We start from the raw sequence: 21946 nt of genomic DNA, 5'->3' as shown, positions 1-21946 counted from the left end.
TTGACTCATGAGTGAACTGTTTTGAGAGAGAGAGATGAGCTTTAAGGTAGTGTACGACTGTTTTACCAAATGATCTTAGAGTTTTGAGAATGTAATTTCTGTTTAGAGAAATGAGTCAAACTAATGGAGAGAAACTGTAATACCAGTTTCCAGACTCTGTGCTGTGTAAAGACTGGTCATGTCCTGTGTGACACCACAGGGTGGCGCTGTTCACTCACTGTTCATCATCTGGTTTCAGTGTTTTTATCTCACAGCAACAGAAACTAGTGGAGTCACCTCCTAACATCAAAACACACTGTTTAAATTAGCTTTAAACGTATAAGTGTGTGTGTGTCTGGTTTCGTTTTAAAGCTGTTTTACAGTTTTATTTATTGTATTCAATAGCCTATGTTGTTTTTTATACTTTGTTTTTCAAGCTTTCTGTAAAAAACATGGGCTGCATCAATGTAATGAATAAAAATTGCTGGTTACAATAAAGATGTGACAAAATAATTCAAACGCTAGCCATGTATATGCATGTCCTTATTGATACTAAAGAAACAACAAGAGAAGAAAAACACAAGGTAGATATGCACACACACACACACACACACACACGTATACAGCCTACCCGTGCATGAACACACGCGTGCACATGTTCACACACACCCACATGTCCAAATAATCGTAAACATAAATTGTGCATATGCATATGTGCACATAGGAACAAAACATGAGAGAATCATGTCGTATTCAATCTGTTTTATAATTTTTTAAAGTGTAAAGTGTCTCTGAGCATTAAAAAAAAAAAAAAAAGGTTAGTTCAGGGACCAGAGAAAAGTCAAGGAAAGTTTGTGACTCACCAGTTCGTCCTGCAGCAGCGTTGTCTCGGTCTTTGTCTCTGTGTCTGTGGTCAGTCTGGACTCAGGTCTCTGCTCTGTGGGTCTGAGGGAAACCTGGGACATGTCCAAACAAGTCCACACGTCACACTCACACACACACACTCTCACACACACACACACACACACACACACACACACACACACACACACACACACAGGCTGCATGCACGCACACACACACACACACACACACACACACACACATATAACACACATCAAAATGTATGGGATATATGGGAGTGCAGTCAGTAGGTTTGTAAACACAGCGCTCTGCTGCAGACTCAGTCACCACCACATGAGCAGAAGCCAAGAGGTGATGATGAAATAGGATTTCTGTTGTAGAAGTCTATAGGCTATTTAGTTTTTCTTTTTTTAGTAAAATCCTGCAGACTCGATCTTTAAAGTCCCTGAAAAGTGACACTAGATTCGTCTTCTGAGTTAATCACATCCCAGACATTTGTCTCATTAACCATCCTGCCAATTTTGGATGCTAGAAAAATTTGTTTAGTGGGTGAAATTAGGTTTTAAAATCATGATGAAAAAATTGAGGCAGTTCTCGCAGCTCTGGAAGTCTGCTGCAGGTGCAGAAGCCCCGCCCACTTGCTGAGCTTCATCAAGTTTCAACTGTCCTACCGGCCAACTATGCTAACGCTAATGCTAACTGTCACATCGTATCCGAGCAGCTACGAGTTTGAGCTATACACTTGAGCCTCAGTCTAAGTCCAGCTCTTGTCTGAATGTCTCGGATACACATCGAGCAGTGAGGGAAAGTGAATATGCTGGGGCTGCTGTCGTCAGCACACGAACCTCCGCTTGCCCTGATAGCGTTAGCTCGGCGGCTAACGCTAGCTCGGCGGCTAACGCCTTAACCACTGAAGCAGAGTGAAACGGCTAAACCTTAAACTCTAAAATTAAGCACTGCACAGAAATGAGTCTTTTGCATGTTTTTATCAATACATTTCGAACACTTTTAATATATTTTGAAACAAAACTCCAATTTCACTTTACAGGGACTTTAAACAGGAAACATGTAAATAAACAGAGCTGCTTTACAAACATGGCGCCTGTGATTGTTTAGAAATGATTCAGTTTTGGACTCACCAGAGACCAGAGACCTGTAGAAGCAGGATCAACGAGATCTGGGATCAGCTCAGCGGCTTAGCGAGGTAACTTCAGGGTTAACTCTGACTGTCTGGTATCACAAAGCGGATTCATTCTTACCTTTACAGTCTATGATTCTTACCAGAGGTGGCCGTACGTTCACTTCCGGTTTTAGTTTTCAAAATAAAGCTAAAAAATTACCGACAAAAAAAAAAAAGAAATCTTACCAAGGTGAGTTACCATGGTAACTTACTCTGAACGGCTAACCTGCTCCGGGTCGCAATATTTTTTTAAAATAAAAAAGTAAAGTAAAGTAAAAAGACCAGTAGAGTGTAGAATAGAGAGAGAGTCCAATGTCCAGAAAGTAGTTAGGAGCACATTTGAGGTGATTTGTAGTCGACAAATCTGACGGCAGTAACTTCAGACCATGGATGCTTCAGACGAGATTAAAAATGATCAGCAGGTATATCTAACGGCAAGCAGTTTTGTTTTTTTTTCAATGAGCTTTATTGAAAACAACTGTACATATAAACAGATGTACAAAGAACAGGGTTGTACCAAGGGGGCAGTTGTCGGTCTGAGAAGTGAAGCTCACTTCCGCGTTCAAAAATCTGTAATCCCCTCGGATTCCTCTGGGGGCTGGTGTCAGAAGGGAGCATTCCCCATAGACCCCCATGTTAAAATCGCCGACTTTACATCCTCAGTAAACATGTTAAAAGCCTGGTGTCAGAACGTTTTTTCGTCTCAATCGATAGTTTCTACCCCCGCACACACTCTGAGGGGGGTGAATTTTTTTTTAACTCTATAGTTTTACTGTTATTAGGTTAAAATTCTGGCCAATCAGGGCGCGGAAACGTTGAGTGACAGGTCCGAGCAGCTCCGTGGACAGCTGCCTCGAGGCCAGTGGGCGGGTTCTCGGCCGGCCAATCCAACATGGCGCTGTTCAGGCCGCCATATTTGAGTCACAAAAACGACTCCCCAAAACCAATGGGTGACGTCACGGATGCTACGTCCATTCTTTTTACAGTCTATGGGTTGTACGTACAATTATACAGTAGAACATCAGACAGGTGCTCCAATATCTATCAATAATCATAAATAATAAGTAAATCACAATAAAATAAGGTAATTATTAGCAATGTTAGTAAACATTCAATCAAAGGAAGGATAATAAATAAATGAACAAATAATATGACGGACGAAAAATAAATTAAAAAAATAGAAAAAGGAAAGAAAAGGGGACAGAATGTAAAGCTTTATTCTTCTTTGAAAAATCTCTCGTAAATATCTATGGATGTGATGCTTTGATAGTGTCAATTAGTGTAAGGGATTTCATGTATTCTTTGAACTCATGCAAGAAACCTCTAAAGTTGGGTGAAGTTTTGGAGTATTTGCATTTATGTATGTGAAATTTGCCATACAAAATGAATAGGTTTGTAATAAAGGTGATGTCATTTTTTTCATGGGCAAAAGCAGTTTCCACTTGGTAGGAAGCGCTGTGACGTAAATCGAACGGGTCCTAGACCTGCGGTCGGTCCTAGAGCTGCGGTTACTCCGGTACTGCAGCTTCACCCTACTCCCAGGATCTGGGGAAATCAGGGGGGGGGGGGGGGGATACAGATCTATCTGGACTCTCTCTACTTATCTAGCCTGTCTAGCCTCTACCGGTCTTTTTTTACTGTAGTAGTGAGTGATTGGGGATACCATAGACATATATACATCTATGTGGGATACAGCCCTAGTCCTGCTAGCTTACCTTGGAGCAGATGGAGGCTATGTATGCTTGTTTATTTTCATGGCATTTAGCTGGGAGTGGGAGAAGGGTCCGGCTGCGGGGTGGGGAGGGGGCTTCCACACGGTTTGACCCATGATTGTAGGCACCTCTCCTGTTGTGTTTTCAGCTTTGGGAAAGACTCCCCCCAGCCAAACTCTTCGGGTAACTACTGTCCACTTTGCTTGTCGGAGCGGAGGTCCGAACTCCGAAGCTTGACGGACCTTGTTTACATAGTAACGGTTGCTAGGATGTCTGATTGGACAATGACTGTTTGGGGAATGCAGCCTCCAAAGGCTGCAGCCAAAGAAAGACGGAATATCTGCAGCAAAGATATTCAATGATAGAAAAGAAACAAGAAATAAAACATTCAAATTGATTGTTAGTTAGTCTGCGCTCCATCTAAACACAAAGAGCCACTGAGTGCAATTTTAAAATGCCGGGCGCTGCCTCAGTTATTCTCATTTGCACAGACGGTCTGTTGCATCTTCTATTCCTTTATTCTATTGTATTCCAATTTTCTTTTCTATTCTATTTTTTCCTTTTCTATTCTATCCTGTTCTATTCTATCCTATATTATCTTGTCCCATTCTATTCTATTCTATTATATCATGTCCTATCCTAATAGAACAGGATAGGACATGATATAATAGAATATTCTATTATATCCTGTCCTATCCTGTTCTATCCTGTTCTATTCTATCCTGTTCTATTCTGTTATACCCTGTCCTATCCTGTCCTATCCTGTTCTGTTCTATCCTATTCTATCCTGTTCTATTCTGTTATACCCTGTCCTATCCTGTCCTATCCTGTTCTATTATATCCTGTCCTATTCTATTCTATTCTATCCTGTCCTATTCTATTCTATCCTGTCCTATTCTATTCTATTCTATTCTATCCTGTTCTATTCTATTCTATTCTATCCTGTCCTATTCTATTCTCTTCTATTCTATTCTATTCTATTCTATTCTGTTATACCCTGTCCTATCCTGTTCTATTCTATCCTGTTCTATTCTGGCTGCTTGACAGCAGCTCTGAGGTCTGTGTGAGTCTCGCGGTGCAGCCTCAGATCTCTCGGACACATTTTGAACTGCGCAGCGTCGGAGCCTCAGAGCCAGTTTCTCTCTGTGGTACCGAGCAGCAGCAGCAGCAGCATCAGCATCAGTGTTTCTGTGTTTCTCTGTGTGTGACTGTGACTGAGCAGCTCGACATGGCAGATGTCCCCGCTCTGGACCAGGACCCGGACCCGGACCAGGACCAGGACCAGGACCAGGACCAGGAGCCCAAACAGGATGAAACCTCCGCGTCCGTCAAGTCCGAACCGGACGAGGCCCCGGAGGAAACACCGAACGGAGTGAAAACGTGAGTGTGTGTTTGTGTGAATGTGTGTTAGCTCCTTTAGCTAAGATGGAGTCCTGGGATGCTATTGTTAGCATTATTAGCTGTGTAGCTAGGCTAGCACACCTGTGAGCAGGTGAGGGGCCTGAACCGTTATAGCACACACCTGTAAACTGGTCCAGGTCCTGGTCCTGGTGCCTGGTGCCTGGTCCTGTGTGTCCTCATCAACCTGACTGACCCAGAGCTAACGTTAACTTCATCTGTCCGTTTATTTGTTTGTGTGTGTGTGCGAGAGAGCTAATGCTAATGCTAACACAGCTCAGACATCCAGAACCAGAACCAGAACCGAACCAGAAGCGACTCACCTGGGACCAGGCGACTCACCTGCAGATCTAATGACGTGTAGCTGTTTTAGGACACAAGCTAAGCTACCGTTAGCATCCCTGCTAACCCCCCTCCCCGTCCGTTCACTGCGACTGCAGATCCACCATGCTAAGTCAGCTAGCAGCTCGGCTAACGGCTGTTAGCTCTCTACCCGTTTGTTTGTTTGTTTGTTTGTTTGTTTGTTTGTTTGTTAATTATAGTAATTATATTTATTTAATATAAATTCCTCTGACCACACGTGACATTATAATATTTGATAATGACAGACATTTAATCACAGACGTGTTTTGGTCACTGGTGCTCCATATGTTTAGTTTCACTTAGAAGATTATTAGCTATTATTTATATAGAGGGAACATGCCGTTCAAACCACACAGTGTGATTCACAACAGAAATACATGTTAAACAATACAGAGATAATAAATCATAGAACAAACATAAAAGTAACAGTTAGAACCGATAGATGAATGTGAACAAAGTACAGACAGATTAGACTGTATCATGCTCTGTAGTGGAGCTGTAGATTATACAGAGGAAAAAACTATAATAAATACTAGATCATGATAAAAAACTAAACAAACCAGAGCTGAACCCATTGAAAAGAGACGTGAAGCTTCACCTGCTACACAGGAACAAGGGGGAGGCTGAAAACCTGAGCTTTATTATAGATCCCCAGTACTCACTGCATCAGCAGCGACTATTCTTCCTGGGGTCCACAATTAGAATATTAACAATTTTAAAAGTTCATATACTCAATCTGAAAATACACATTTACACATACTTGCATACATGCTCAAATATTTAACGAAGACAGTCACCCTGAACCAAGAAAAAGACACTTTAACTCAGCTGCTGTTCTGACCTGTTGGAAAACAACTAATTTATTTTAACAGTTCATTCAATTTACGCTCCATCATCCTTCAGGTGTCCCAGCATTTTAACCACACAGATCCAGCTATGTGTATTTATTTCTTATTTATTTAACAGGGACGATACATACAACATTGCCACAAAGAATGAAAAATGCGATGCATACAAGACGTCTAGCTTCAGCTAATTTGCAGTCTTTGTCCTTGGTCAGGCTTTAGAATAGGATAAAATATACTGAATACCGTTACAATAAGTGCAATAATACAAATACAGTGAATAGATATCATGAATAAATAAACACAGCTACAAAATTTAGATTAAGAAGTTGCACAGATTAAATACATTAAACATTAGTAAAGTGCTGTATTGACAGTGACTTGAGAGAAGTTATTGTTCACATTTCTGCTGCTGCTTAAGCCAATGTTTAGCTCTAGCACTAAACATCTTTAATTCTGTTTGGGATTTGATTTCTGGTGGTAAAGAACTCCATAGGTGTGTTTGTACCCAGCACTGAAAGGGATGATTGACCGAATGTTGTCCTGCATCTTCGAATTTTACAGTTTTGCTTGCTCATGCTCCTTGCCGTTGTCCCACAGTTGTCTGACTTAGTAAAAATCTGTGACATCGCTAGAAATCCAGATGTGTTTGACTGTTTTCCTCAGGATCATGAATAACCTTTATCAAGCTCTTCTTTACTTTCATTTTGTCCGTTCTCTGACTCGCAGCTTTCTTCTCTCTTTCCAGGGACGCTGAAGAGACGAAGTCGCCGCCCAAAGAGAAGCAGGACGGCAAAGAGAAGTCGTCGTCGTCGTCGTCATCGTCGGCGAGCCGGAGGGGAAACCGCTACCACCCCTACAAAGACAAGCACGGTGCAGAGAAGAAGGGCGCTCACAGGAACCGGGTGTTCATCAGCAACATCCCCTACGACATGAAGTGGCAGGCGATCAAAGACCTAATGCGTGAGAAAGGTAATGTCCCCCACTCAGGGATGGGATGTGTCTCTCTCTGTCCAGACCTTGTGTTTGTGGTCTGTTAGCAGACGGAGCGTCCTGCCTCCAGCCGTAGTCTTTAACACAATAGTTTTTTCTCTGGGTGACGACACGACAGACAAGTAGGTTATTGGAGTTTATTTTAATACATTCTTTTGGATGGACACTAGTAATTTAGTTTGGGCTGGTATGTCTGTGAGAAAAGGAAGAAGAACGTAGTCCCATTGTGGTCAGCTCCTAACTGTAACTCCATGTAACCAGCCGTAGTAGAACTGATTGATTGTTGAATGAGGAGAATCTCAATGAAAACACTGTAATGTTTTTTACTTTTTCTGAATTATTGGGGGTGTTAGAAAAGGAAAAGGTCACAACAGGCAGGTCTTCAGGACTTTTTTACACTCTTCTCTTCTCTACTGCCATGATGAATGGAATCTGTTGTTGTTGTTGACACACTGATCATGTTGAAGTGTTTTGAATTTCCCAGGTTGTAAAGTAGCTGCTGTGTTTCTGTGGCCTGGTCTCAGTCACTGCCCAGAGAGGCTGGTGTTGTCTGGTGGATGTTGGGTCTGGGCTGACTGTTGATCATTAATGGGACATCTCCATCTGTAGCGGCATTGCCAAGGCCAACGAAGGTGGTGGCGGCGGCGACTTTGAAGACTTGGTGACTTAAATCCCCTTTGTTTTGTTCTTTTGGTATTTTTTCCTTTTTGTATGTCTCATGTAGTTGGTGAGGTTACATACGTGGAGCTCTTTAAGGATGCAGAAGGAAAGTCAAGGGTAAGTGACCAAGTGGCCAACTTGCTGCACGAGGTTTTAAATGCCCTCAGCAGGCTTCTCATTAACCAAGTGCTCTTTTAGGTTCTGATCCTTTGGGTCTTCTTATTATGTCACTGAACTGGAGTTTACTGTACTGTAGGTTGTGTTTAGAGCCTGATAGACGGCTAATGATTGATACTCATTTGAAAGGGAGATGTCCTGTTGACTTAGTAGCCTAATGAACTCATTAAGAGTACACCTTTTGCTTTTGTTGTTGTCATTTCAATTGGTTTAAAAGTTTTGTCTGTTTGGCCATTTTCCAAAGGGAAACGTGGGTTGTGTGATTTGTCTCATTGATTGACCCTCATGTCTCCAAATCTCTCTCCTCAAAGGACCTAAACAGGCTCAGGCTTCAAACATCCTCTAGGGTTTTTGTTTGTATTGTTTCCATTTTTTTTTTATTAATGCATATTATTAATGTAAAGTTGAACCTCACTATTTTTTATTTATTTAATCTTAAAGGAATACGCCAACATTTTTCTTTTTTTCGTGTCTTGCCTCACTCCCGAGTCCATGACCGGCAGATAGACACCATCCTTTCGACTGTGCGTGCAGTAACAAGGGAGATAGAGCCGTATCGCCCGTAATTAGCTTAGCTCAAACACTGGAAGTGTATAGGTAGTGTTAGCCTGCCTCCACCTAAAGTTGCTAATTAGCTTAGCTCAAACACTGGAAGTGTATAGGTAGTGTTAGCCTGCCTCCACCTAAAGTCGCTAATTAGCTTAGCTCAAACACTGGAAGTGTATGGGTAGTGTTAGCCTGCCTCCACCTAAAGTCATCAGAGAAACTCTTCAGCAACTCTAAACGGAAACCGGCGGGCCGATCTTCGTCTCAGAGCTGACAAAACTCTCCGGTAAGGCATCTTGAGCGGTCAAATGCCGCTAACAGGACCAGATCGGTCAAAGCGGAGGGTTCAAGCAAAGACGCTTTATTTTGGTTCAAGCTAGCTACATCGAGGGTAGGTTAGCTTCCTGTTTCAAAGTAAAAGCACAAATTCTATCGTCATGGTTTTCTGTATGTAAAGGGCAACGGGTGTTTTATTTTGTGAAAGTAACCGGAAGTGCGTTGGTCACAACGGCTAGCTTGAGTAGCGCCAAATTTGTCTGAACAAAATTGTAAACAGCTGGTATTTAGACAAATTAACGACACACTGCTGATCTAAACGGCTACTTTCTCACCTAAACATGTTTGAAATGTGGATAAAGTCATATATATATATAGAGCTAAAATGAAATCAGCTTCTGACTGCTGATTTCAACTCGGGTAGGAGGCAGGCTAACACTACCCATACACTTCCAGTGTTTGAGCTAAGCTAATTAGCGGTGCGCCAGCTCTGCCCGTATCTCCCTTGTTACTGCACGCACAGTCGAAAGGATGGTGTCTATCTGCTGGTCATGGACTCGGGAGTGAGGCAAGACACGGAAAAAAATGTTAGCGTATCCCTTTAAACAATGTGCTAAAGAAATATTTAATGTTTTATTCCTTCTTGTATTCATGTCCAGTTCAAAATCTTAATACAAAACATAGACTGTCATTGTTAATGATGTATTGTGACGATGTAACATGGTGATGGCGTTCAGTCCAGACTTAAACACACTGACTCAGGTCAGTGAAGGCAACATGCACCGTTGAACCCGTTAGACGCATGTGTTTTTTTTACAGTGTTGCAGAGCTCTGTCCTGGTTTTAACAGTGTTTTGTTCCCTCCCTCCACTCTGGACATGTGTCCCTCCTGGGCTCCTGTGACGTCTACGCTCAGGGCTGTGGGTGAGACACTCCTTCACTCCTTCTCTCCTTCACTCCTTCACTCCTTCTGCTGCCTGTTGTTCAGTCATCTTTACATCTTCATGGAGGCTCTGACTTCATCATTAGCTGCGTTTAACATGCTACAAAGGAGTATTAGGGCCAGCCAAAAAGAAAAAGCCAGGAGAAAAAAAAAACACTTTTGCACTTTGTTTTTTAGGGGGTTTTTTTGCCAGAATTTTTTTTCCCGCTGGATTTTTTTTTTTTGCCAGATTTTCTTTTTTCCTGCTGAATTTTTTTTTCTTTGCCAGAATTTTTTTTTTTTGCATGATGTTTTTTTTTTTTTTGCCAGAATTATTTTTTTGCACAATGTTTTTTTTTTTTGCCATATTTGTTAAAAAAAAATTTGTCTTTTTTCCCCCCTAGATTTCTTTCTTTCTTTTTTTTTTTTCTTTTCTTCGCCTGGCTTTTTTTTTTTTTTTTGCCTGGCCCTAATACTCCTTCGTAAGATGCAGTGTTTTCCTCAACCTGATTGAATTTAATTTAATTGATTGATCGGATTAAAGCTTCAGTTGGTAACAATTATTCAGTCATATTTGCTGGAACTGTCACTATATTCTGATGGTCAGACATTAAATGAGTAATTTAGGACAAAATCCAACTCCTCTGGCTCCACCTACAGCCTGGAATCGTATTTGCCAAAATCCACCGCGCCCGACGATTCTCCACCAGTCAGGTAGAGGGAGCAGGAGGAGCAGCCAATCGCCGCTCCTACACGTCGTGCTATGGATACGGTACATCTTCTGTGGGTGCGTTTATGGCTACTTTGTGTGTGGGGCGCTTGGCAGAGGCAAAGACAGTTTATAAACTCTTTGGCAGAGGTTCATAAAGGGACCTGACGGAGTATTGTCTTGAAATTTCCGACCAAGTCGCGGAGTTTACTTTCACTTTCGTCAACTTACCAACTGGAGCTTTAAATGAATCCTATTTGACATGTATACATGAACGCTAAATTAAGCGATCCACATTCAGTCCGTGTATACGTACATGGACCAGCCGATTATATACTGCTGTGGGACCAAACCAGAAACGTCTTTAACAACTCCGGGAAAAGTTGGTAAAAGTTGTAAGTTGTAATCGGATCTGGGTGAATCGGATCCGTTAAGGTGTTTACATTTTGAATCTGATTGTAAACAGGAGTTTTGGACCCATGTGAACGCAGCTACTGACTCTGACTCCTCTGGTTTCACAGTGTGGTGGAGTTCAAAGATGAGGAGTTTGTGAAGAAGGCCATACTGACCATGAATAAACACGACCTGATTGGACGACCACTCAACATCAAGGAGGTGGGAGCAGATCGCCGTAACGCCACAGGAACTGTTGTCATTTATCTTCTTAAAGCTATGGTCTACGATTTGAAAGAGGATGAGAAAAATCTGAAAAAAGCACTCCCTCCGAGCTCGTATGGCCCGCCCCTCGGAGCCTCCTCGCGACACGCCGTCGTCGCCGTCCCCGGCAACGGGACCGTGGCGACCGCTGGTACGGGCAGCGCCGCCATTAGCAGCCATTAGCACAGACACTCGGTGCCTATTGGTCAATTTCTATGCAGGCCCACGGCTGATAGACTGAATGGATTTTTTTGGTTCTTTTTGCTATTTATATTGTGTAGATCGGACCACAGGACCATAATCGCTGTATAAACAATGTTAATAATAATTACCAATGCTCCAAATCGTAGACCATAGCTTTAACACATGTAGTTGTTGTTTCCCACGACACTTACAGCTCTACTCGGCTGCTTATCATGTGTATTTTCTCTCCTCAGGATCCCGACGGGGAACACGCTCGCCGTGTCCTGCAGCGTATGGGCGGAGGTCAGCAGGGGGGGCGGGGGCAGGACATGGGGCCTGGAGGGATGAACATCCCCCCCTCCATCGCCAACAACCCCAACATCCCGCCGGACGTCATGCACGCGCTGCAGGCCGGCCGGCTCGGCAACACGGTGTTCGTGGCCAACGTGAGTGGACAACCTGCAGATAAATATACATACAAGATGATTAAAGGTTGATTAAAGGCTGAGTTACGTGTGTCTGTGTCGTCTCCAGCTGGACTTCAAGGTGGGCTGGAAGAAGCTGAAGGAGGTGTTCAGCATGGCGGGCGTGGTGAAGCGAGCCGACGTGAAGGAGGACAAGGACGGGAAGAGTCGTGGGATGGGAACGGTGACGTTTGAGCAGTCGCTGGAGGCCGTGCAGGCCATCTGTATCCTTCAGGCTCTAACACCTCATATATATACTATATATGTTAGGGATGCACATGAGTTTGATGAGGGAAACCCAGAAATCCCATAATGAGCCTCCGTAGCGTAGCTCTGAGCAGCTGACGGCTCTGCTCCGCCGTTCTAAAAATAGCTTGCACCGACAACTAAAGGTAACGAACCACACATAAAACACAGGTCGGTCTGTGATCTTCTCCTTGACTCTGGACTCAGCCATGTTCAATGGACAGATGCTTTTTGACAGACAGATGCACGTTAAAATGGTGAGTTAATACCCATAGCGCGCACACACACACAGACACAGACACACACAGACACACATACACAGACACACACACGCACACACACAGACACACACACATTCTGGTGAAGATGAATGTTTATTTGTGTTTCTGTGTTTCTACAGGATGAGAAATCTCTGCCCTTGGATGATTTCCGTCAGGTGGAGAAAACACCTCAGTTACCAAGTGAGTGCTGTTATTATTGTTACAGTAAATAACCCATAATACATTTCTCTCCATAGAAACGGGCTCAGTTGTTTGACTACAACAATAACAACAGTCATTGAAAGAGGGCTAGGTAATAATGAAATCAAATGTTTCCTCCTACGATCGTCTGTCACTTTAACGCTACATATAAAAACTTCATTAGAATAAATCAGTGGTTTCTTTAACTGTATAAAACTGTGTTTCAGTTTTCAGGTTTTAAGACCCGTTGAGATTGAGATCTCATTATCTATCAACAAACATCCATAAGATACAAATACATTACAATAAATAGGGCCACAATACAGTATAAGTTAAAACAAAGTGCAAGGAGCTAAGGGGGTCGTGGTGGCAAAAATGGTCAAAAGCAGAGGCACCGTTCAATAGATTTTTGTTGTCGGTCCTTTAGGAAATGATGGAAGACATTAAAAGATATGAGTTCAGACATTTTCTGTTCAACCTGGAGATGTATAGAAGTTTATGTGAAAAGGGACAATGCAAAAACACATGTAAATGCACCAAGTTGTCTTAAAAAGTTAGTTTTCATTGTTGGTCTCTAACAAAAAAAAAAAAAAAAAAATACAATACAATACCACATGGGGTTGAACACATTCACATTCATCCAGTAACATGAGATGAGATGTAAGACATGAGTGAGTTTGAGTCGTAGCTGGTTTGACGTCTGCTCTGGAAGTAAAGACAACCTGAACGGAAACATCCCATAATTTCCCAACGTGACATCAGAGTGAACCAACAGGAGCATGATGTTATTAATAATTTGCTCCGTTCTTCAGACTTGGTGCATTGCAGCTGCAGCGACGGGTCGTTGTGTTTTCTTACTGTGTGTGTGTGTGTGTGCAGGAGGACTGGGCGGCATCGGGATGGGCCTGGGCCCGGGTGGACAGCCCATCAACGCCAACCGGCTGAGTGGTGGAGGAGGAGGAGGAGGAGGAGGAGGAGGAGGAGGGGGGATGGGCTCCATGGGACCTGGAGGTGAGTCGGCACCGGCAGGATGTTACCTATTATTACTTATACATACATACATACATACATAAATATTATTTAATGTAACGTAGAACAGAGAGTAAACTCCTCTCCTCTGGTTCTGTTGTTCCTGTTGAACAGAGTCAGAGCAGAAGGAAAGAGTCGGATCCAGAGCAGCTTCATTTACTAGTTTAACCAGCACCAGTTCAACTAATAATAAATAAATACAATAAATAAAGTTCAGGTTAAAAACATTTAAAGGACAATTCCAGGCGAATTCAACTCGGGGCTGTATGTTCCTATCATTTTAGGTCTAAAAGAAGGAATCTGAAGATTTTCAGTTTAATGTCTCCTGTTTTGCGGTAGTTACGTCTGTCCCCGCGTCGCCACGGCAACGATGAATGGGAGCGGATTGAAGTTCTGCTGCTTAGGCTGTTTCCATCCCTCAAAGCCACAGACAGCGTCAGATGGAGACTCAAACATGCACCCAGAAGTTTATTTACTTCAAGCAAGCCGACATGTTTGTAAAACTAGATCTAATTCAAAGTCTGGCGGAGTCGAGACCCAAGTTGATGCTCGGTGTGTTCAGGCGCAGTGGGAAAAGCTCCCGTTTGTGTCATAAACACAGGAATATCAACTCTTTACTTGCTTGAAGTGTACATTTTTTTCCACAGACAGCGTAAGGTGGCGACTCAAACATGCGCCGAGAAGTTTTTTTTACTTGAAGCAAGTCAAGAGTTGATATTCCTGTGTTTATGACACAAACGGGAGCTACCGACTGCACCTGAACACACCGAGCACGGCAACTGGGTCTCGACTCCGCCAGATTTTGAATTAGATCTAGTTTTACAAACATGTCGGCTTGCTTGAAGTAAATAAACTTCTCGGTGCATGTTTGAGTCTCCATCTGACGCTGTCTGTGGAAAAAAATTGCGGCTTTGAGGGATGCCAGCCTAAAAAGCGAAACTTACATCCACTCCCATTCATTGCTGCCGTGGTGATGCGGGGACAGACGCAACTACCGCAAAACAGGAGACATTAAACTGAAAATCTTCAGATTCCTTAGACCTAAAATGTTAGGAAAATACAGCCCCGAGTTGAATTCGCCTGGAATTGTCCTTTAATAACTCCAGCCTTCACCTGGCGTCTCACGGCTGAATACCAACCTTGCAACATCAGTGTAGTTACTCGGCCGCTGCCTCTGCAGCACCGGGACACACACTCGCTCTATAACCGGCAATCTTTTGTTTATGACGGTTAAAACTACACAAATACACACGTCGTAACATCGTATATGTTATATAACGTTATCCACCCTCCATGGGTTGATTTCTCACCGGCTTCGTTGTAAAGAAATGCACATGGAGGAGAGGAGGGTTAGAGACACAGAGGAGGAGACACCATACCTGCATAGTTCCCCTTTAGTGTTCAGAACTGTAGCAGGAATGAAGCAGCTGAGAAAGGGCTCAAACAGGCGATCATGGGTTTTGAGAGGTTTTGTACATTCACAAGAACTTGAACAGAAAATAGAAACAGACGCGACTTCTAATTGAGGCTTAAATTATTTAAAGGGACAACGAGGAGTTTCTATTTGGTTATAAAAAAGTCTCACGTTAATGTGGATGAATCTACGCTACCCACACTTGTTAATGGGCCCATTTTCGATAAATATATGGTTTTGTCTCTATGGTTATTTTGTTATTTTAATTAATGGTGGAAATGCTGGGCGAGCCGACCAGCGTTTCCTTACTTTCGGTTTCGCAGACGCTCATGATAATAAGGACTACGACGGTAACTGAACCTCTTTGAACCTCTGACTTTTTCGTCTGACTTCTTGATGGATGAAAACATGAGTCTGTCTTGCGCCGGTCAAGGAATTCTACGGTGTGCGCGGAGGCTCATAAATGTAGTGTGAAAACACTTCGCTTTTCCAAAACTCCTCGTTGTCCCTTTTAAAGTTTAAAGCTTTCAAAGTTTAAAATTGATTTATTTACAACCAAACCTGGATCAAACCTGGAGCCAGACCCAGTCCAGTACAGGAGACCAGAGTCTGTTTGAGACTTTTAGTTTTACAGTAACTGTGAATGAGTCTTGAGTGTTTCTGGGTCAGAACAGACTGAGGTCCAGTCTCATGTTGGTCAGCAGCTCTGCTCCTGTAAAGGTGCAGACGTCCCAACAGACAGAGTTACTGTGGAGGCTGATGAGTGGATGTGGCTCAGAGAGAGAAGAGGATGATGATGTGAAACATAACGCTGACTCCTGCTCCACAGGGATGGAGGTGGCCGGGTATGGAGGCATGAACAGACTGGGAGGAGGTAAGGGGCTTCACTGTGGGGGGTGGGGGGGTGGGGGTGACCTCCATCACCTGGTTCTGACCCTGTGTGTGTGTGTGTGTGTGTGTGTGTGTGTGTGTGTGTGTGTTGCTGGTTCACAGGGATGAGTGGAGGAGGAGCAGGAGGCTTCATGGACAACATGGGAAACATGGGAGGATTTGGAGGAAGAGACATGGCTCCAGTCGGCAGGATGGGAGGTGAGTTGAGACCGGACCGGACTGGACCGACTGGACTTCACTGGACTGGACTAGAGTGGACTGGACTAAACCGGACTAGACTGGACTGGACTAACTGGACTGTGATCGACTGGATCGGACTAGACTGGACCGGACTGGACTGGACTAGAGTGGACTGGACTGGATCAGGCTTGCCTGGACCAGACTGGACTAAACTGGACTAGACTGGACCAGACAGGACCGGACTAAACTGGACTAGACTGGACCGGACTGGACTAAACCGGACTAGACTGGACCAGACTGGACTAGACTGGACTAAACCGGACTAGACCGGACCGGACTAGATTGGACCAGACTAGACTAGACCGGACTAAACCGGACTGGACCGGACTAGACTAGACTGGACTAGACTAGACTAGACTAAACCGGACTAGACCGGACCAGACTGGACTGTCCTCTCTGTGTCGACCCTGTGAGTTCGTCCTGTGACGTGTCCTTGTCGTCTCTCCGGGTGGAGACATGTACCGGTCCGGAATGGGGGGAATGGATCGGGACTTCGGCCACAGTGACATGAGCCGAGGGTTCGGAGACTCGTTTGGAGGAATGGGTGAGTGACTGATTGGTCCTGTGGTTGAGCTGCTCTCTGATTGGTCCTGTGGTTGAGCTGCTCTCTGATTGGTCCTGTGGTTGAGCTGCTCTCTGATCCCAGCTCTGCTCCTCTGTCCTGCAGGTGGAGGCTACGGAGGAGGAATGGGCCACATGGGGGCCGGACTAGGTACCAGACTTGGTTTATTGCTGCGTTCATAACAACTCGGAGGTCGGAAATCCCAACTCGAACATTTCCGACTTCCGACATCATTGTGTTCACTCTGCAGGAACTCGGAAGAAAAAAAAAAACATGGATACCTTAAGGAAGTTTGTCGTATTGTGGCTCATCGCTGAATACGACAAATCAATGCAGCAGTAAATGATGTTTATTTTGGAGGAGAGGAGACGCTGCAGATGAGTGCACATATAATGTTACAGCCTTGATAACAGTTAAACATTATTTCCGTCACATACGAGGAACACAATTTCTCACCATACAACAATCACAGCTTAATATAAACGTATTTCATATAGGCTACTGCAATAATACACAAAAATATGCATTCAAACCTCAACAAACAACTTAAAATGTCTAAATTCTAACCGTTTAAGACGAGGGCCGCCATGTTTTGATGTTGTCGTGACGTCAAGTCGGAAAGTCGGAGCTCTGATATGATACCCGAGTTTCTGACCTGTAATTTCCGAGTTCGACACCGTTCAATTAATTTTTTACAACTCGGAGCTCGTTTTTTTTCCGACTTCCAAGTTGTCTTGAACGCAGCATATACCACTTCCTCTCTTCTTACTGTCACAACTTGACCATGAACACAGAACAACCTGGTTATCTGTGACATGATAAATACCAGCATCCAACCATTCTGACAGTTGCATCTTATTTGCCCTTGTGGTTTTTACTTTTTCCAACACAAACCGCAGCAATATTGACATCTGTCCAAATGAGACCACTGTGGCTTCTTATTTATAGCAACGGAAGAGAAGGTCAGCAACAACAAATCTACATGTCCTCTTCACCTCCTGTCACTGCCACGGCGTAGGACGAGGGAGAGGACGATGAAAGTACAGAGCCATGAACGGTGCAGAGAGTCGCAGCTGTTAGAAACAGGGACGAGGCGTTTACATGCCACAGGATCCCGTCGTCTTTTGGAGTTCTCAGCTCAAACAAACTCTACATGCTCACATATATTGTGACACTTCAGTGTATTGATAAGGAGTCCTCCAGTAAACCCTGAACTCTCTTTCATCACCTCATTTATGGAGGTTATCTGATGTTATTTATGGCTCTTCGACAAGTAGAAACAGTCCCATTTCCTCATTAGACCATGTTTTTAACATGAAGCAGCTGAAACCAGTGGAAAACTTAGTGGTGGTGACCGTGTAGTAGTCCGTTAAAGCCTAACGTTAGCTTTTAACTTCTGGACGTTGCATTAAAGGTACATTGTGTAGGAATTCCTCCATCTAGGATTGTGGTTGTATATCACAAGCAACTCAATGGTATTTTTCATGCTGCATTCACGTGAAATCGGGCAGACGGACGACAGCCGCTGCTCGTAACGGCATAAACAAGCCTCTATGTAAACAAGTGGTCCGTCAGCACGAGACAAAACAATACACGTGACAATATGTTGTCATGGCGATGTGGTATTGTTTTGCCGTCTTTCTCTGGACTTCTGTGACTAAAATGACATCTGGTTTGTCAGCGACGGCCGTCTGCCCGACTGCAGGTGAATGCAGCATCAGTGTAACGCTCCGTTCCTCCTCACTGCGTTACCACGGTGACTTTTCACAGACGCCACCTCCACCTGAGCCGACAGCTCCGGTGTCTCCGCTGAGTTTCCGTGGTTTCCTACCGTCACCATGGCAACACCACATGGCAGCCAGCACCGAGCTTACCGTCTCCATGGAGATATGAATGATATGAACGGCTCATTCAGAGCTGAAAGGAACACTTCACTTTGTTGATGGGGGGATTACTGGTTAATGAAAAACAGACTGAAGAACCAAATAATCCATTTTCATGAATAGATAACAGGAGAAGTTACACAATGTCCCTTTAAGCTTCAGATACGGTAGGAGAAAGGAGTTCATATGTGAAGATTTTCTCACTGAACTAAACTTGGAAGGATCAGAAACTGGTGTTTTATTTGTTTTAGTCACAGAGCAGAAACCACATTCACTTTCTTTACTGGAACCAGCACCGTGATGAACTTCAGACCTGGTAGAACTCTATTGTCTTATACTTCGGGTAGAAAACCAGCTGTAATTTGAATGAGATCAATAGTAACGAACGAGAGTTTAGCTATATATCATATTTTTCACGCCCTATCACCGTTTAGACAAATCTGAAATGATTGAAGAAACATTACTATTTCTCTGTGTGTGTTTTGTGTTGCTATGTGTGGTATTTATTCAGTTTAGGGGAATCACAGTGTCTAGAAAGCATCAGTGGCTCAGCTGACAGGGACAGCTAACGGTAGCTAAGCTAACGGCAGTAGCAACAGCAGGACGTCAGCTGTTAAAACCCTCCCGTTGTGGGACACGACATGAAACTACTCCAGTTAGCTCAGTCATGTTGTAACTCAGATATCCACTGGAGAAAATATTTGTTCATGGAGCGTTTATTGAGTCACTGAGTTATTAAAGTTAAACAGGTAGCTAACCGTTAGCCCGGCTAATCTATGATAACCATGACTAATTACAAAAATGTGCACACAGAAATAGTAATGTTTGTCCAATCATTGGTTTTATAGACTTTACAAACATCAGATTAGTCTAAACGGTGATATAGTGACATGAAAAATTAGATACAGTGAAACTCTCGTCCGTCACTATTGTTCTCCTGCTGGTTTTCTACCCAGAAGTAGTTGTAAACAACAAGGAGATTCGTCCTATAGGCGTACCTCACTGTATGTGTGTGTGTGTGTGTGTTGCAGGTGGAGGGGGGATGGGCAACATGTCCATGGAGCGTATCCATGGCTCCGGCTTCGACCGCATGGGGATGTCGGGGATGGACATGAGCCGAGGCTTCGGAGGCTACGGAGGAGGAGGAGGAGGAGGAGGAGACCGAGGCTCCGGGTCCAAAGCAGGATGTCAGATCTTCGTCAGGAATGTGAGTGTTGTTGATTCTCCCCTTGTGTAACCATAGTAACCAGTGTAATAACCATAGTAACCACCAGTGAGGAGGGTTGATGCAGTAAGATGTGGATGTGTGTGTTGCAGCTCTCCTACGATCTGACCTGGCAGAAGCTGAAGGAGAAGTTCAGCCACTGTGGTACGTTGTCTCCTCTTCATCATGGTTTTACTGATGAGTCGTGGTGTTGTTGTTGTAGTCCTCAGACCTGGTCCTGAGTCCTGAGTCCACATCCTCAAGGTCTCGGTCTCGGTCCAGCTGGACTCTAGATGTTTCCTCCAGACCAGTCCAGACCACAGCTGCAGTCACATCTCTTTATTTTATTTTTTTTGCATATGGTTCAGGTTCTCTGTAACGACGAAGGGAAAGAAGGAAGGAGGGAAGGACAAAGGGAAAAAATGAAGGCAGGAAGGACAATGGGAAAGATGGGAGGAAAGAAGGAAGGAAGAAGGGAGGAAAGAAGGAAGGGAAAAAGGATTGTGGAAAGAAGGATGGATCCTTCACCTTTCTTCCTCCATCCTTCCTGTTTCCTTCCTTCTTTCCACAATCATTTTTCCATTCCTTCCATCCTTCCTTCCCTTCGTCCGTCCTTCTGCTTCCTTCCTTGACCTAATCTGTTCCTTCCCTCCATTTTTCTTTCCTTCCTTTTTCCCTGCCTTCCTTCCGTCCTTCCTTCGTTCCCTTCGTCCTTACTTCTTCTTCCTTCCTGTTTTGATCTAATCGGCCCAATCTGTTGCTTCCCTCTATCTTTGTTTCCTTCCTTCTTTCCAAAATCCTTTTTCCCTTCCTTTCTTCCTTCCTTCCTTTGTGCTTCCTGCCTGCCTTCCTTCCTTTTTTCCCTTCGTCCTTCCTTCCTTCTTTCCCTTCGTCCTTCCTGCCTTCCTTCCTTCCTACCTTCCTCCCTCCCTTCCTTCTTTCCCTTCGTCCTTCCTTCCTTTTTTCCCTTCGTCCTTTCTTCCTGCCTTCCTTCCTTCTTTCCCTTCGTCCTTCCTTCCTTTTTTCCCTTCGTCCTTTCTTCCTGCCTTCCTTCCTTCTTTCCCTTCGTCCTTCCTGCCTTCCGTCCTTCCTTCCTTCCTTTTTTCCCTTGTTCCTTCCTTCCTTCCTTCATTCCTTCCTCCCTCCCTTCCTTCCCTTGGTCCTTCCTTCTTTCCCTTCTTTGTGGCTGAGGAGGAATAATGTAAATATCCAGACAGGTGGTTATTATGAGGACTGGGACTGGAGACAGGGACGGACTTGGACCCGGTCTCATGTGAAGTGGTTTTCCTCTTCCTCTTCCTCTACCTCTTCCTCTTCTTCCTGCAGGTCAGGTGATGTTTGCGGAGATCAAGATGGAGAACGGGAAGTCGAAGGGCTGTGGGACGGTGCGCTTCGACTCGGCCGAGAGCGCGGAGAAAGCCTGCAGGATGATGAACGGCACCAAGATCAACGGGCGCGAGGTGGACGTCCGCATCGACCGCAACGCCTGAAGCCTGAAGCCTGAAGCTTTTCTAGAACCGTGTTTAACACTCTTCACATTCAGCCAACGATGTTTTGTTTTGTTTTAAAAACACAATGACTTCATATCTCTTCTTCTTCTCATGTGTCCACCACCGCTCCAGAGGTTTTTGTTTATAAATACTTCATAGCTCTTTTATCTTTGTTTTGTAAACCCTTTTTAATTTGTCAGGCAGTTTATTTGAACAAATAAACTTTTTAATTTTTGACCCGTCTGGTTGTAAATGTGTGAACACAGTGACACAGTTGTTGTTGTGAAGTTGTGAAGCGTTGCTCAGTGCTGCCGCCCAGTGGCTCCTTCATCACAGTTTAACCCTCCTTTTGTCCTTCTGGGTCAAAGAAGGAAGGATGAAGGGAAAGAAGGAAGGAAGAACGAAGGGAACGAAGGAAGGACCAAGAGAAGGAAGAAAGGATGAAGGGGAAAAAGGAAGGAAGGATGAAGGGAAAGAAGGAAGGCAGGAAGCTCGAAGGAAGGGAAGACGGATGGAGGGAGGCAACAGATTGGGCCGATTAGATCAAAAGAGGAAGGAAGAAGTAACAAAGGAAGGACAGAAAAATGGAGGGAAGGAAC

The 21946-nt window shown here is 44.0% G+C and overlaps 1 protein-coding gene across 1 annotated transcript; it reads left to right on the top strand.

The window, feature by feature from the left end:
- The first annotated feature begins 4906 nt into the window (after positions 1 to 4906).
- On the top strand, positions 4907 to 21582 carry myef2 (myelin expression factor 2). The gene is made up of 18 exons (XM_085804996.1): positions 4907 to 5115; positions 7090 to 7313; positions 8059 to 8111; positions 9909 to 9916; positions 11145 to 11238; positions 11718 to 11909; positions 11998 to 12151; positions 12381 to 12430; positions 12574 to 12634; positions 13514 to 13582; positions 13613 to 13645; positions 15907 to 15951; positions 16071 to 16166; positions 16663 to 16752; positions 16876 to 16920; positions 19685 to 19860; positions 19971 to 20022; positions 21184 to 21582. Exons 1-18 carry the CDS (start codon positions 4964 to 4966, stop codon positions 21345 to 21347), a joined length of 1758 nt encoding a protein of 585 aa, XP_085661122.1. The 5' UTR covers positions 4907 to 4963; the 3' UTR covers positions 21348 to 21582.
- The last annotated feature ends 364 nt before the right edge of the window (positions 21583 to 21946 follow it).

The sequence above is a fragment of the Trachurus japonicus genome, chromosome 3, assembly GCF_045865225.1.
Source record: "Trachurus japonicus isolate A0001 chromosome 3, Traja_1.0".
In the NCBI taxonomy this organism is placed as follows: domain Eukaryota; kingdom Metazoa; phylum Chordata; class Actinopteri; order Carangiformes; family Carangidae; genus Trachurus; species Trachurus japonicus.
Note: the sequence above shows the minus strand (reverse complement) of the source record. Positions and strands in the feature narration are given on the sequence as shown.

Coding starts and splice junctions, on each gene's coding strand:
- myef2 (XM_085804996.1), top strand. CDS start 4,964: ATGGCAGATGTCCCCGCTCTGGACCAGGACCCGGACCCGGACCAGGAC. Junction 5,116..7,089: donor ACACCGAACGGAGTGAAAAC/GTGAGTGTGTGT, acceptor CTCTCTTTCCAG/GGACGCTGAAGAGACGAAGT. Junction 12,152..12,380: donor GGAGGCCGTGCAGGCCATCT/GTATCCTTCAGG, acceptor CTCTGGACTCAG/CCATGTTCAATGGACAGATG.